This window comes from Aulonocara stuartgranti (genome assembly GCF_965226115.1).
Source record: "Aulonocara stuartgranti genome assembly, chromosome: 20".
Lineage (NCBI taxonomy): Eukaryota > Metazoa > Chordata > Actinopteri > Cichliformes > Cichlidae > Aulonocara > Aulonocara stuartgranti.
Genome location: NC_138956.1, coordinates 3388978 through 3405728, shown reverse-complemented (window position 1 = coordinate 3405728; position 16751 = coordinate 3388978). Strand labels below are relative to the sequence as shown.

The window sequence follows — 16751 nt, the reverse complement described above, 5'->3', positions numbered from 1 at the left end:
ACAAAACAGGAGTTGGAAACTTAATAATTTTCAGATTTTCTTTTAAATATAAAAATAAGCAATGGCATTTTGATTGGGAAGGTATGCCTGTTACCACAAAGGCTGTCTATTGAATTAAACCATATTGCTGTATAACATAACCAGCGTCGCTTCCATAATCCATTAGCCAAATGGGAGACATTGCATAGCTAGCGTATTATATTTCCTGTCTGTCCAGTTTCAACAGTCATGAAATTAAAAAAGAAGAACACTATACACTGTACATCACAAAGCTTTTTCCCCCCATTAGAAAACAAGTTCTAGTTTCAACAGGCCATTAAAATGTAATTTCTACTCAACCACTGCCAGGGAAATCACACACACACACACACACACAAAGATTATGTAGAGGAAGCAGAAAGAGAATCAGCTTACATATCTGGTTCAGTGACTGCTCTGGTGTAATTTGTAAAATACTAACTTATCTCGGTACCTTGTCCCCTTCCCTCCATCCCAGCAGCTGAAGATGTTCCCTCATGACAGAGGAACAGAGTGGCTGCCTGGTGAACAAAGGGAGGAGGTAGGGTGAGTGAAGGAGGGATGGAAGAGAGAGGGGACATCAGGCCAATTCAACTTCAAAGTTCATTCTCTCATGTGTAGACTGTATGAAAATAAAGGTGTACATCCACCGCCCTGTACAAGCACACTAAAGAGTTCAGTCTCTTCCCCCAAAATATCCGAGGGCCTTGTCCAGTGAAGTGATCTCACTCTTTGAGAGCCACCCAGCACAGTTAAGAAAAGAGAAGTCACCAGGTGTTTGCTAACACCAGCAAGAAGCCGTCACACCTCATGCACTCTTTCATTTCTAACCTCAAGCTGATGTAGAACGACCCTTCAGTCATGTCAAACAGCACAGTCCAAAGAGAAAATGCTTGTTCCTGTCAGGTTTGCTCTCTTTGTTTTACCATGGCAGGCACGTGAAGGTAAAAGCAAACCAGTTTTACACACTTGTACATGAATATCTGGTAAGCGCTGCTTTAAAGCTTGGAGAAAAAAATGAACTCAGGAAGTCACCATCCAAAACAAATTCTCAGGAAGCTGTTTTGGGATATGGTGGAGGTTATGTAAACCAGCGGATTTCCCACTGAAATGAAATCATTAAAACAAACAAACAATGGTTAGCATATATGGGTGCAATAATACAATTTAGGGATTTGCAATTATAACTTCACTGAATTTCTGAAAGTTCAAATAATTTCACTGGGTGTTTTTGTTGTTTATTTTAATACAAATATGAATGTGAGTGCGTGTGCTTCACTAGATGAGACACAAACCTGGAACTGCCTGAATCTGACTGGATTCAAATGCATTGATGATCTTCAACTGCTATTAAAAAACAATAGGACCACTCTAAACATGGAATTGATTGAATTGGTGTATTGGACTTTTGTGGTTTTAGCGAGCGCAATAAAAAGGGAGCGTCTTTCTCTAAAAAAGCTGGCAAAATAGATGAAAAGAAAACTCAAAACACAAACAAAGGAATGATCAGTTAAAACAAACACACAAGCATACACATGCACACAGACACGCAAGCACACTGTCTTTCTCTCACTCCTCATCACGCATGCACTTGCACATAAGCCAAATAAATACTAGTGAAGTACAATAACTACATGTAATTTACCCAAAGTTCATGGAACAAAACAAACAAAGGGCGAGATCACACTGGATCAAAACGGGGGAAAAAAGCATTCAGAAGTCCACTGCTCTATTGTAGCGTCACTCCTAGCAGACTACAAAATAGGAAGGAGGGAAAAAATAGAAAAGAAAGAGAAAGGGAAGCAAAGGAAAGACAGCAATAGCAGCCCCTGTCCTGAGCAGTATATAGCCACCTGGTCAGCCAGGAGTGACTGACTCCCCACACCACAGGGCACAGGGTGCTTCTGTCAGTGGCAAGTCTTCTTCCAACCCTCCATCTTTGTCCTGTGATCCAAGGGGAGAAGAAGAAAATGTAGGATGGGTAGTGGTAAAATCAGAAAGGATGACCAGGGCTGTGGGTGCCCCTTTACTGTAAATCAGGAGGTCCAGTTCTAGATTCAAAAAAAGGAAAACAAAACGTTTGGGATCTATAGTAGCATGTGTTGAGACAGGGAGGAGGTATGTGTGCAAAAATAGTGTGTGGGCTGAGGATGGACCAGGAACTGAGGGTGCAGAGGGAGGCATGACAGGTGAGGGATGAGGTGGGCGGGAGGAGGGGGTTCAGAAAAGCCAATCTTCTAACTCCGGGCTTATAGGGCCTGTGTCTTGAGCTCGATGGGCTCCCCCCTGGTCTCCTGCTGGCCGTCGGCCTCTGGGGATCGGGCGCCCTTCAGTGTGGCGAGCCTCTCGGAGAGGCCACGGAAACGAGGGAACAGCATGAAGTCATACAGCAAGGCACCCATGGCACCACCAATCATAGGACCCACCCAGTACACCTGTTGTTTACAGATATGACAGAGAGCAGACAGTGTTGTTTAGTCTGAGGATGTCATGTTCATGCTATGGTGTGAAGTCATTTTGCAGATACAGTTATCTTACCCAATGGTTGACAAAATTCCTGACCAGAACAGCTGGAGCAAAGGACCTTGCAGGGTTCATTCCGGCGCCAGTGTAGTACATCTAGGTAAGAGAAAGAAGTCAGGATTAGGACTGTAAAGGTGCTTGTTTAGCTTGTTAGGATATTGTTGTATGAACCCGGAGTGTATTTTCAAGTTTATAGACCCCGGGTTGGTTTTTACCCCAAGAAGATGCCCCATGAGCACAGAGAAGCCAATGGCCAAAGCAGCAGAGCCCAGGCGTCCGTTGCGTCTCTCATCTGTCACAGCAAAGATGCAGACGACAAGCTGGAGGGTGAGGAAAATCTCAATTGTGGTGGCCATGCCCAAGCTGATGCCTGGCTGCAGCTGCAGAGGGAAAGACAGAGGGATGGATTGAACTGAGAAGTCAAGACAAACACTGTTTGAAATTGAAACAGACATTTAGCTTTCAATACATCCATCCAGTCTCAAGAAAGAGTGCACCTAGTTGTAAAGTATTTTAATTTATAGTTCCTTTCCGAGTATGGGAAAATGATAGGTAACAGCAGGTGACGGCAATCTTACCGTGTTCAGTGCCAAGTTTCCCCGCATGTTGTTGGGTGTGACCCCATAGAGCACAGCAGCACCAGCCAGCGCTCCGAGACACTGGGCAATGATGTAGAAGAAAGCACGGAACAGGGACATCTGAGAGCCAATCAGGTAGGCAAAGGTAACGGCTGGGTTGATGTGTCCTCCACTGATGTGGCCAATAGACTGGATGAAGGTGGCGGCCGCCAAACCAAAGCAAAAGGCAACATGAAGAACATTATGGGGCCCGGTGGTCCAGCGGAGGGCCGCCCCCAGCCCGAAGAACACGAAGAACATTGTGCCATAGAACTCAGCAAACACCGCCCGCCAGAAAGACATGGACCTGAACTCCCACATGGTGGCGAAAGGTCAAAAAGCAACTTCTGAGTGGAGGGATGAAAAGTCAACAACTAATCAACTAAAAGGAGAAGATGTTTCTCCACAGGATTGACTGAGTTTGACACTAAAAAACAAAGAGCAAAATTTGCTCTTAAACCGAAAAAGACCTCTCTCAATCTAATAGCGACAAAATTTACACCTTACTAACTTGCAACTCTCGTGCAACTGCAAATAATCTGCTGTTCTGCTTTCTGTCATAGAGAGCTCCTGAGTGGAGCAGTACGCCAGTCTCTGCGCATCTATATGCCAACCCCGCTGGTTGTTAGTAGAAGAACATGGATAGACAAACGGTAAGCATGTCCTGCAGACATTCAGCCTCTTTACCAGAGCAGGGGGAGCTCGGGGGCCTTTTTATAACACCCCAGGTCCAAGGCAGTGCCACACAGTCCAGGGGAGGGGTCACTGCACAATACCGCAAATCAAAACAAAGCAATTCAACCCTTTTCTTGCCTTGATTACCCTCAGCTTATTGTAAAAGAAAAACATAAACATAAAAGGCCATGAACTAATCAAAGTGGGCCAGAGAACAAAAATCATGGTTGGCAAGCATTTACAGTTTGGACTTCTTACATTTCCATGTGGTTTTCCATCTTTTTAGGGCTTCAGCTACAACTCTGGGTTCATTGCAGGAGAATGAGAGCACCTATGTACCTCCAACAGCCTGGCTGAAGCATTCAACCAAAAAAGCTGGCAATAAAACACCAATCAGTAGCCCATCGCTGACTCTGAACCCCCCCTGAGAAACTGCAGTGGTCTTGAACCTCAAAAACAAGAGCAGTGAGCAAGTGGTGGGAAGAACCTGTTAGTGCAGTGAACTAACTGCACTAACTTGTTTGATTTTCCAGCAATCCAGATATTTCTCCAAGCACTGAAGATAATATTAATACTGTGTGAATTTTTTTTAAATGATTTTAAACTATTTTCTTTTTATTTCATCTAGTTAAAGTAGCATCAGCAGTTCACATTGACTAATCAGAGGTGTGATCTATAAAGCACGAGGAATTTCTCAATTTCTCCATTTGTTCTCTGGATTGGTACAAATTGGGCTGATGGCAACAGAACTGATTAGGCAGAGTTTTACATTGTGTGGGCTGGAATAGTTTGGAGGCTCAGGTCAGATAAAGCGGTGGAAAATCCACGGTTGGAGAGGAAGAGGGGAGAGCAGGCCTGGCATTGAGCATCTGCACTGGAGCATCATGCTGACCAGGACAGCCAAAGGGACGGCTGCAGTGCTTTGAAAGGATTATGCTGAGCTCACTGATTTTCTCCTTTCAGCCATTTAAACAAAACGCTGGCAGTAACAGTTTCTGCTAGTTTCTATGATCTGTTTGCATTAACCTCGATGTTGAATCTGAGTTCACGTTTCCACAGCCCAGAGTGACTATATGTTTGTTCCAGGGTTGTTTTTGCTCACTGTAAAGGTTATATACAAATATAATTGGTAGAAATATTAATTTTCTACAGCAGGTCACCTTTGAAGTTGCCTGTTTAATATGATGGAACAAACAACTTTTAAATAAAACAACTTTGTGTTAAATAGTGTTTATCTTCTTTTTTTAAAAAATTCTGACACTTTATGACTTTGGTCCAGTTGGGCATCTCTATTGAGAGTAGTATTATGGCCTTTTCGTGACTCCCTAAGCCACCTATTGTGGGTTTAAGCCCACAGTTCAGTTTTACTGGGGAGGGTGTTGAAAAGGTGCTTGCATTGTGTTTTCCTGTTCTCTGGGTCCAGACTGCTGACGCATACCTAACATGCAGCACCTAAACATCTCACATTAGATTAGAAGCTCTGGAATATACTCACCACACAGTGGTGAAAATGTGAACTGCAGAATACAGGACACGGATCGGGTAACTGCACACACAACATAAACTTTTGAAGCTGCTCATATAAAAAATGGGCCAACTTCCTTTAAGTTATGTTTATATATGTATATATATATATAAAAAACAGGCTTTTGTTATGAGAAGTTGGGATCATCACTGACATCTTTCATCAACAAACTATAATCTTATAGCAATAGTTTATCTAGCCCACGAACTTCACTGAGGTGAACTACAGTACTTGTGACCTTTGGGTAGTTCCTTCTAGTAAACAAAGAAGATGGAAAGCCCCTGAATTTCCCTTTTAAAGGCTAGAGAAAAGTTGAGTGCAGTTCTGTGAAAAGCCTGACACTATGACGTGATTAATCCATTATTTCACATTTCATAGAACTTGGATCATGGGATATAAAGATTTTTCAGAGTTCTTTTTAATGCAGTACTTACAGATGGACTTTTAATTGCTGCAAATCTCTTAGCACTGACCCTTAAAAGACCCCTTCCTTATGAAGCTCAATTTAAGAACTATGGTACGTTTGCAGTCTTTGTTCTGCGTGAAAATACTTTTGAAGAGCAAATTGGAGTAACTTAATACAATTCTTTGAGCTTTGCCATCGCTCCAGCAAAAACAAAACCTATTGAGAACTTTGTTCTTAAAAGGAAAGCTGACTCACACGGCAAAAGTCTCAATATTAATCAAGCTGAACTTGCATATATTAGTGCAGTCTTCCATCATTTACAATGGAACTGTTAGGAAGGCAAGACTATGGCCACTATGGGCAAGAGAACAATTACAGTGACCAGTAAAGTTTATTAGAAATTAATAGCCAAACTCCCACAATATAAGACAAAGAAAGAATTCAACACATGTTGAATCAAACAAACCTCCAATCATAGTTCTGTTGTATATGATAAACATTTATAATCTATACGGGATTAAACCATTTGTGTGACTTTGTTAACTACACAGGATCTCTGCCGTCACCTCGGAATATCTGTAAGAAAATTAATTTTGATGATTCATATAACAGCATAAAGAAACTCATCTTTGCAAAGGCATGACTACGTGGAACAACAGCAGCACTCCACTACCATAACCTCAACACAAGCTGTTAAGTTGCACAAGCATGTTTATTTTAAGTGCTGAAACATATTTTTAAAAAAAGTTATTGTTAAATATTTGTAGATGTTGGCATACATTTGAAAAACCCATTACAAGCAGAACTCCTGCCTCTTAAATTAACAAAGAAAATATGTGCAATTTACAATACAAACATTAAAGGGGAAAATCTGTTATTAAAAAATCTACTTTTTTGGAAAATAGGCATTTTTGAGGTTTTTTTTCTTTTCATTAGAAATCACAACGTTTAATACATAACCTGACATCGGCAAAAAAAAAGGAAAAAAAAAGAGACGGAGAGAAGTTGTAAGACATCAGTACATCCCATAACATCATCATTTAAGTCAATGAACAATAACATTTTCATTTGAACAGAATTGTCCATGCAAAACAAAACAGCAAAGCACAGCACTGTATGTTGCTATGGATTTCTGTGCATGTCTCCATCCAACAGTCACTCCCTGCCACTCCCTTCAGGGGTGTCGCTTTGGAAACTGCGTCGAGATTAGGTTCTTCTTCAACGTGGATGCCAACTCATGCCTAGTCTCCCTCTTCAACAAACTTAGAACTCACTTTGTTAACTACTGAGGTGGCATCCATATTCAACTACTCAAGATCAGGCATTTCTGAAAGAGAAAGTTAAAAACATGATCTAAGTATGAAATTTAATTTTTATGGCTATGGTCATTACAAAAAAAGTCTATGGGCTTTTTGGATAAAGTGGATCGTTAAAGAAACTAATAAACAATTTCTGATATACCAAATGTGTGTTAGTGCTATGAATTATGGGATTTCTTTATCATGGTTGCTGTTAATTCTCTTATTATTGCTGTTTTCTAACTGTCTGAGAAAAGCGTAACCAGGGACAAGGTCTGCAAATTAGCTGTGGCTGAAAGTCTTATGTACATTGCATTAGTTGCATTTTGTTTAAACGCAGCAATCTTAACATGTATAAAAACAAAAACATTGAATAAATAAAAATTTATTCTATTAAATAAAATCTCATAACTTGTGACTTTTTCCCCACACGTGTAATTTCTTACTCAAATTATTCCATAATTAATCATCTGTTTTGACACTTTTTCGCACTGCCAGGCATTATCAGAGTTTTGGGACTCGTGTGATCTAGTGACTACAGATTATAAATCACAACAGAGCCCTTTCAGATCGCTACGTACTTTCATCATCGCTGTCTGCAGACTCATGCTGCAAAAAAAAGGAAAAAACAATTAAAATTATGTGTAACACCTGTTATATAAAATTTAAATGCCAAATTACAGTTGTACTATAGCTATATAAAACAAACAAATATTATACCTCCTCATCTGCTCCATCTAAATCTGGTAGATCATCCCCACCCATGCTATTCATCATCTGGAGGAAGGTGCAGGACACAAATCAACATGTCAGTTTAGCTGAACATAGTCAAACAATGAGCAGACTGTGCATGTTTGACACACTTACCTCTGAGAATTTATCAAAACTTGACAAGTCCTCATCTGAGTCATCTTCCCAGTCTTTCCAATTATTGAAATCCACACTTAGCCAGTTGCACTAAAAGCAAGTAGATTAAAATGTTTTGGTTAGGCAAAGTTTAAAATTCAGTCACTTTATAATTTTGATATTTACTTAGGTATTTTTTTTAAAACAGAACAATGCTCGGGGTAATGTGGAAATGGTTTCAAACTGTTTGTGCAACAGAGAGCTTACTGTTTATAATACAGTCCTTCATAGCGGAGCAGATGAAACTGTGGAGTCATTTTATTTTATTTTATTTTTAAACAGTAAGTTGCAAGTTGTAAAATACTTAATAAAAGTGCAACCTGATGGAGACAAACCCCTATCTACTTCCTTTTTCTTAATTCTTTTTATTGAATGAAAGATGAACAACCTGATTCTCCCAAAAATGTCATTCACTCTTAAACCTACTTCCATTAAAAAAAAAAAAAAAAAATTACATATGCATTACATGCTCCACCTTTCAACTTAAACCCTGATCTTACCTCTTTGAGGGTCAATGTAACTGACAATGTTAACAACAAGGTAATGATGTATACTATGAGATTTTGATGTATTCTGAGTTTTTGTAAATGTTATACTGCTGAGAGTTACCTTTGCCTTGTCTTTGGTAAGTCTTGGCCATGACTTCCCAGGCTCTGCTTTTCGTAAACAACACAACACAGACCTGTCAGTGCGTCTGTGTTTGGATTCCTGTATATCAGAAGGAGAAACTGGTGAAGGTTTCCTAACAATGGTACGCAGGGTCCAACCTGAACTGTCTGCACAAGTTAAAAACTTACTTTAGGGTCAATCTCCCCAAAAAGCTCCACTGTATTCTGGTGTTTGATATCATCTGTTCCACTGACACAGCTGTAAGATGAAATGAAAGACTTTTTTTAAAGACACTTTTAGCAAACAGGGTTTTAACAATGTCATCATTTAATATGCTAACAATGCAAATTACCTGAAAGTGAATTTGGACTTGTCAAAGATTACTTGCACATCTTTACTGTCCTCCATGCAAAACTCTATAAAGACAGACTCTCGTCTGTCATACCACTTGGCTGCTGCAGGCTGCCTATACACCAAGAACAAAAATGAAAAATGAACATTAAGACAATCCAAAACAACCAATGCATCTCTCTGATCTCATATTTCCACTGCCTAGTGTGGGCATTATAAGATCATGGCCCACGTGTATAGAGTGCAGTACCCACACACTGTGGAATTGAGAAAGGCGTAACTCATTCATTGAAATTAGCACATAGGCCTCCCAAACGCCCTCTTTATCCGTCCTATACTAATACTTGTTGTCCAATAAAAAGTTTACAATATCTTTTAAGCCAAACTATGCACTTGTTGAGATATATATCTATATCGGAGGTACAATTAGATTATCGCACTTGAAAGGTTTCGGGTAATACTACCATAATCCGCCATTGCTAGATGTGAACCACACTGAGGCCATTGTTTCACAGGGTTAAGAGAAGAATGTCTTGCAATCACATTTAAAGTGAAAGTGCGTGTTAGCTTACGTTAGCTTAAAGTGAATACCCCGGAGCGTGACATCATGCTTTTCCACTCTTAGCATTACCCTTGTCATGTTCATTGACATTAGCATGCTAGCTAACGATGACTGAGCTGTTGTCAGGTCCATAAACAATGCAAGATCACGTTTAGGAGTTTGAGACAGGATTGTGCAAAAATACAGTAGATTGATGGAAAGTTGTAGCCTGTGGCGTTAACGAAGAGTTGTGCCTTTTTGTCTCGGCAACAGTGTTAAGTACGGCTGAACTGCTGAGGCTAACTCGTGTGCTAGCTCACTTAGCTAGTATGAGGTGGGTGATCCGCACTAACAAGTAGCTAGTTGGTTACCAGGTAAACACGGTAAATCAAGACTTACATATTCACTGTTTTAGCAATTTAAGCTCCCTCGAAGAACCACGGTATTCACACTGTTGTCTGGCAGTAGTGCCCGGCAAAAATGACTACTGACAACTAAACAGTTAACTCGGGTTTACAACATATGCACTGGTGTCTCTGGAAATATCGCGTGTTTTTCACGTTCTCTCGTGACGTCCGGTATTTGGAACGTGAGCACGGTGTTCGGCAGATCGAAGCCGCCGGAGATTATTCTAGAAAGAGTATACTCATGGAACCAGAGCAGTGAAAGAGCTCCACCACCTGAATAATGTCGTCCTACCTGATGGCGAGCGAGGACACTTCATACTTTTATGAGTTTTACAACTCGATGAAAGCAGGCTTCCTTGAGTTCTACAGTAATAGGATAACTGGGTCACTATGAAAACTAATTGATTGTTGTAACTGGGCGAGCTGCTCAAGGTGCAAACCAGTGCTTTCACTGTCACTTTAAACTTTACAGCAATTACTGCTTTGAGTTCACACGTCGTAGTAGTAGCTGACCATTTCTGGCACAACCATAAACTGTATATAAAAGATGGACATGGCCCATTGTTTATTTAAGGGCCATTTTACACCCTCTGTGTGGTGCTGCTGGCACTGGACAACAGAGGTGACATTTAAGTTAAGATAACCTTTATAAGATAAGATAACCTTTATTAGTCCCACACGTGGGAAATTTGTTTTGTCACAGCAGGAAGTGGACAGTGCAAAAGTTATGAGGCAAAAATTAGAATACAATAAGAATAAATACAGTACACAACTGTACAGAATAGAATAAAATAAAATACTATATACAGTAGAATAAAATAAAATAAATATACAATAAGATAAACATAGAATACAAATACAAATACTGTATACAACTGAGTAAAAATACAACGATGACAGAAAGGATTATTGCACTTAGTATTATTGCATATGTATGGATGTGTGTGCTTGATCAGTTAAAGTCTTTGTTGTGGAGTCTGACAGCAGTGGGGAGGAAAGACCTGCGAAATCTCTCCGTCCCACACCGTGGGTGCCGCAGTCTCCCACTGAAGGAGCTGCTCAGTGCTGTCACAGTCTGCTGCATGGTGTCACGTCTGCTGTCGGTAGCTGCCATTTCTGTAGGTCATGCGCCGTTTTGTTTTTTTGTTGTTGTTTTTTTACATGGTAGGCTGTACTGCTGTCACTGCCATACATGCCAACCCTCCTGATTTACTGGAATTTCAGTACCCCTCCCGAAAATCTCCCGTAGCCACCATTCTCCCGATTTTCTCCCGATTTTCCACCTGGACAACAAAATTGAAAAACCATATCCCAGATTGGCCCAGCCAATTCCAGTTTCCAACAATGGCTACTACTACTGCAGCTACTTAGTTTTAATATTACTCTTATTACTCTTTCTGGGTCGCAAATAAACTTTTAACATATTTTCTGGCGAGAATGTGGCTGTGTAAACTTCAAATATCTGAGCCGGCGAGAACAGCGAACTCCCGGCACATCGTTTTCAAACCCCTGCGGTCTTTCGCAGTTATATCATGTTTAACTCAGGTTAAACATGATATATAAGTCACTTAAATAACTTAAACATGTTATTGTTTAGCTTTTGTCAGTGTTTTAATTGTTCGTGAGTAAATCGGTTTGTCTGAGATTAAAGTTATTAGATTAGATTAGATTAAATAAAACTTTATTAATCCCTCAGGAGGGTTCCTCCGGGGCTTTTCACACAGCTGAATAAAACAGAAAACGGATTAAACAGAAGTGTGAAATGGTCGAGAATTTACGCCAGCGTCTGGTTATATTTTAGATAGCAAGGAGCAGACGGCAGAGTTTCACTCCACCAAGAGAGCTCATGACGTAACTCTGAAGGCTAGACCGACCCATTTCACAGTTGCTCACTTAGACCGCGAAGGGCGTGTCCGCCGGACAATAATAACACTGACATTTAACTTATTTTATCTGATAAATAAACACTGTAAAATTCAAGTTTTTTGTAAATATATGTATACTCCCATCCCCCCCCAAATGTCTCAAGGTTGAACAAAAACTTGAACTGCAATTTTCTTTGCTTCTGGTTTTGACTTCTTCTGCTCCTATATCAGTGCTGATGTGGAGGTATTGTCTGAGTGGCTACATGTATCATTCAGGAGAGTACTTTGGTTACCTGTGCTGTAACGGCATAAATAGAAGTGACTCTGTGATAATGTTACCGGCCATGCACGAAGCAACCAATGCACTGGGTATATTGGCGGCAGTTATTTGAGTTTTTTTTTTAAATTTCAAGTTATTTTCTTACAAGTTTGAGTTAGTGAGTAAAAAATAACTTGAAACTATATAGAAACTGTATAGCAGTCTAGTAAAATAAATCTCGGGTCCCTTCATATGTGACCTATAGAAGCTTGTTTGTTCAACTGAAAAACAATTGCCATGGATAAGTCAAAAATTTGGGATACTACCTCAAAATATCGACTTACTAACTCAGAATTGTGAGAATATAACCTAAAATTTGAGTTATCTCAACATTTTGAGATAACATTAAAGTTAAACTTAGCTCTGCCAATCAAAATGTTTCTTTTTCCCTCACTGGTGTAAACAAGCTTCCATGCAGTGGATTCTCCCTCCTGCTGGTCATTACAAATAATGCAGGGTTTTAGACTGGAAAGCTTCATTCTTATTTTATATGCCTTCATCAAGCGATGATGTTCTATAGCATATAGCTGTAAATCCTTAAAGTAGAAAGTGTTCTACAGGCAAAATTGACCTCTCAGTAAAAAAACAAAAACATAAAAGTGAATAAGGGAATAAAAGCTACTCCCTTATTCACAAGGTGTCACTAGGCATGTTTGATTTGGTAGATTATTTTTTATGCTGGATGACCTTCCTAATGCAGCCCCCACTTAATTTCACCTGCTTGCTTCATTAAGAATGATTGTTTGAGTGCCATCAATTTGCAGCCAATTTTGGTACAGTGCGATTAACGGGACGCAAACCACCTCTCAGGAGAGGTTCACTGCAAATGCTTTGCTCATGTTTGCAAACGTTGGATAGAAATGGAGTCTTCACACAAAGTACTCCTCCCGTCATGCTACAATACACACAAAAGACTCATACACAAAGTTAAAATATGAGCAAAAATTTTTTTTTGAAGGAGTGAATGTAGTGACGCCTATCTTACTACAAAACAGACAAGAAATGGCCGAGATACAGTGGTGGAAACCAAAGCATCTAGCTTCACAGCTTGCTCGATAGATGACTTTCTAGCATTGTCCTTGGCTATGAATCATAGTGAAGCACAACTTTTTAGGCCCATGGGAATAGAGGGTGTCATATGCACCTGCTACTTCTGTGTTTTTCTTCTAGTGGCTTTCTTTGTAAACTAAAGCACTTAAGCTCACAGAAAATCACATGAAAACTGACAGAAGGCCATCGGGGGATGTAATCAGTGGCTAGCTGATGTCACTTTGGGAGCTGCTTCAAGCAGTTGTACTTGAACAGGAGAGGAGAGAGGCAGTATTGCCAGTATGAGGCTTGGCAGCTGCCAGAAAAAACACAAATAGAACAAAAGCCAGTGGATGGAAAGAAGAGGACAACACAGTCATATGAGTGTTCACTGAGGACGGAGCCACAGATGACACTGATGATAACGGGTAGAATAACAATGCCTGCAGCTTCTGAATGCGTGGGATAGAAGCAGTGAAGTTAGGTAGTTAATATTTGAAAGGGGAGCTATGTGAATCAGACAGTAATGGCGCATTTTGCATGCCTCATGTATTCTGCTGAAGGGTATAGGTTACTGGTGACAGTACAGTCCTTCATTCACTCCAGCTTATTAAGGTGTGGTAGACTATGAACAGCTGATTCCATGGATCTAATAGGAGGCAGTGCAAAGAAGGAGGGATTGCTGTATGAAGTTTTTACTGAATGTACACTCATTTGTCAGTTTTTTTGTATTAGGCTTTAACAAAAGTAATCTGGTTCTTAGCAGGTCTTAAAATTGGGTAAAAACATTGTCATATAAACAACAAAATATATCATATTACACTATGTCATTATTTATTTAACAAAGGTTAAGGTAGTGTGTGAAAAAGTAAGCACACTATTACTGTTTCCATAAGAATTAAAAGTGTAAGTAGCAGCTTGGTGCTGCTAATAAATGCACTTGACAAATTGATCACCTTTAAATGTGAGCGCCTCTGTAAAAGCAGAGGTTTGGGCATTTTTCTGGTGTGGAGCATTCACGTGTTTGTTTACACAATTCTAAGGATGCAAGGTGTCAGCAATGATCTTAAGCAACTGCTGCTTCCCATCAGCCTAGGAGGGGTTATAAGACCATTTTCAAACAATCTAAAGTTCATTATTCTACAGTGTGAAAGATTATTCACAAGTGGAAAACATCCAAGACAGTTAACAATCTTCCCAGGAAGTTCCAGCAACTTCACCTCAAAGTCATATGATGCAATGCTCAGATAAATTGCAAAAACCCCAAGTGCTACTCAGACTCTATTTGCAGGTTAAATGTTCGCGACAGTACAATTAGAAAAATACGGAGGTTTGCAAAATTACACCTGAATAAACCACAAGACTTCGAGAACAATGTCTTTTGGGCCGGAGAGACCAAAGTGGAGAGGTTTGACCAAAATGGCCTAAAGCACAACGTTGGGAGAAAACCAAACATAGCATATTAGCACAAACGTCTCATACCAACTTTCAAGCATGGTTGTTGAGGTGCTTTTATTTTGCAACCACACGACCTGCACACCTTGCACTCATTAAGGCAACAATGGGGGAGTTCATGGTATACCAAAATGCAAATCTGTCCGCCTGACGGCTAAAGTCTTGCCAAAATTCAGTCATGCCTCATGCAGCTGCACTACAGAATTTCACTTGGTTGAAGTCTGGATTTTGACAGAGCCACTAAAGCATCTTGATTATCTTTTTTTTCTCTTTCCCAGCCATGTTGTAGATGTGCTGCTGTGCTTGGACTCATTGTTCTGTTGCATGACCCAATTTTGGGCAAGCTTAAACCACAAACCTCAATGAACTGAAGCAGTATTGTAAAAACGAGAGGGCATAAATTCATCTGTAACTATGCGAGAGACTGAAAAAACATCTGACAGTAAACTTCAAGTCATTTCTACCAGCCGTGATCTACAAGGTACTGAGTTCATCTGTGTTTTTCACACAGTGCTTCTGCATGTTGGCATAGTTTTGTTAAATAATGGCACAGTATAATATGTCATGGATTGCTGTCTATCTGAAGTTGTATTTATCTAGTTTTGAGACCTGTAAGTGGATGATGAAATTGATGATGAAATGTAAGGGACAGGATGTACTTTATTTTGTAGATTGATAGAGTAGACACTATCAACACTTTCAATTCAATATTGCAATTTTTTTCATCTACCTAAAGCTATTTTGTGAGTTAATGATTTTTAAAGAAATGATGATCTAACAATAGTTTGTTGCTTATCTTTCTAGTTTTTCTGCCAGATAATAAGCCATAATTTGTTTTTTTGTGAGTTTTAAAGCCAGTTTCTTTCTTTTTTACAGTCCTGATCGCCTTTAATGGCCTGACAAGTATGTTGCAAAAAATGGTTGAATGTGCTTTAGATGTAATTAATGTAAAAACAAACAAACAAACAAAACAAAACGTTATTTTAAAGCTGTGCACAGTAAGATGGTGCACATTAAATCTCTGAACAATGTAAACAGTCATAGAGGGTTTTGATTCTTCTTCTTCTGGCTGCTTCCATAATCACCGTATCTCTAGCATCTTATTGTGTCCACTCCTTCACTGCATTCATTAATCTTTTCTGTGGTCTTTGTCTTTTCCTTCTACAAGATAGCCTACCTTCCAAACACACTTCCCCTTCTCTCCTTCTTTTGTCTTGCCAACATTAGCACAGTTTTCAGTGTCATTGTTAACCAAGGCTCCAACCAATCCAGTATGGGAATCTCATTCTTGATTTGGCAATGATTTTTATGTCAGATGCCTTCCTGCCACAACCCTCTTCATTTATCCGGGCTTTGGACCAGCATTGGCTTGTGGCCCCCCATGGCTGGATTTATAGAGGGCTTAGATTACTTTTTCATAATGGTTTGGTAATTCTGCTGTAGTCTATCATTTATGTATTATTCTTCAGAGCAATAAAGTATCTGTGTCATTCTCCGAGACAATTTTCATGAAGAAAGCATTAAAATGACACGTGTAATACTAAAAACCCTTTTGAGATTTAATATTGCAGAAATAAAAGGCCAGGTGCACAAAGCTTGGAGCTGCCCCAGTCTCAGTGAATAATGACCCATTAGTCACTGTGCTCAAAGGCATGGTGTCTTCAGCAAGATATGACTATATTTTAAACATATAAATCTCATCTTGTCTTAAAAAGAAATTAAAAAGCAAAGGCAGTCACTATCGCAGTACAGTTTAAGGGCGATGGTTTTAAGAACTGTTTGCATTACTTTGCTTCATGATGCTCTGTTTCGCTGCTGTAGCAGCAGTTGGACAGTGAACAAAACAAAACCTTCCAACCTCTTTAGATGGTGGTACACCTTGGACGGGTAGCCATTATCGCAGATATTCACCTGAAGCAGTTTGTGGAAATTTAGACAAAGAAGGAAGCAGCTGACATGTTTTTTCTATTTTTTATTTTTATTAAACTTATATTAGAATTTTTGTTTCACTGAAAGCCTTTTTCGTGAACTGTGCACCATACATCAGTCTGGAGAAGGATCTTTATGCCCTTGCGTCCACTGTTGTTTTAAGTGGAAGATGAAAACTTACTTCAACTTTTAAATCAACATTTATTTGAAAATGTGAAGTATCGTATGTGTAGATCTGTAAACGTGTGTTAGTGTCTCGTGTGACTTCATTTTATTGA

At 39.6% G+C, this 16751-nt stretch overlaps 2 protein-coding genes across 3 annotated transcripts; both read right to left on the bottom strand.

Annotated features, from left to right (window-relative positions):
- Positions 1-1789: 1789 nt before the first annotated feature.
- mipa (major intrinsic protein of lens fiber a) lies at positions 1790-3479 on the bottom strand (the record flags this gene model as incomplete). Its single annotated transcript, XM_082517532.1, has 4 exons — positions 1790-2453; positions 2557-2637; positions 2757-2921; positions 3120-3479. 4 exons carry the CDS (start codon positions 3477-3479, stop codon positions 2268-2270), a joined length of 792 nt encoding a protein of 263 aa, XP_082373658.1. The 3' UTR covers positions 1790-2267.
- A 2657-nt stretch (positions 3480-6136) lies between these two features.
- Positions 6137-10044, bottom strand: ptges3a (prostaglandin E synthase 3a (cytosolic)). Of its 2 annotated transcripts, none has more exons than XM_082518410.1 (8): positions 9869-10044; positions 8930-9043; positions 8766-8835; positions 8578-8676; positions 7930-8019; positions 7783-7839; positions 7644-7671; positions 6137-7091 (listed from the first exon to the last, which is right to left on the bottom strand). In XM_082518410.1, coding segments are annotated over exons 1-8 (480 nt in total). In that variant the 5' UTR covers positions 9871-10044; the 3' UTR covers positions 6137-7071. The 2 variants fall into 2 exon arrangements, with proteins under 2 accessions (XP_082374536.1, XP_082374535.1); XM_082518409.1 differs by lacking the exon at positions 9869-10044 and adding an exon at positions 9393-9481.
- Positions 10045-16751: the final 6707 nt, after the last annotated feature.

Excerpts from the sequence above, each read along its gene's own strand:
- ptges3a (XM_082518409.1), bottom strand. The coding sequence starts at position 9,433 with ATGGCCTCAGTGTGGTTCACATCTAGCAATGGCGGATTATG. Across the intron at positions 8,020-8,577 it reads TTACCAAAGACAAGGCAAAG|TGCAACTGGCTAAGTGTGGA; the intron begins GTAACTCTCAGC and ends ACTTGCTTTTAG. Across the intron at positions 7,840-7,929 it reads GTTTTGATAAATTCTCAGAG|ATGATGAATAGCATGGGTGG; the intron begins GTAAGTGTGTCA and ends ACCTTCCTCCAG.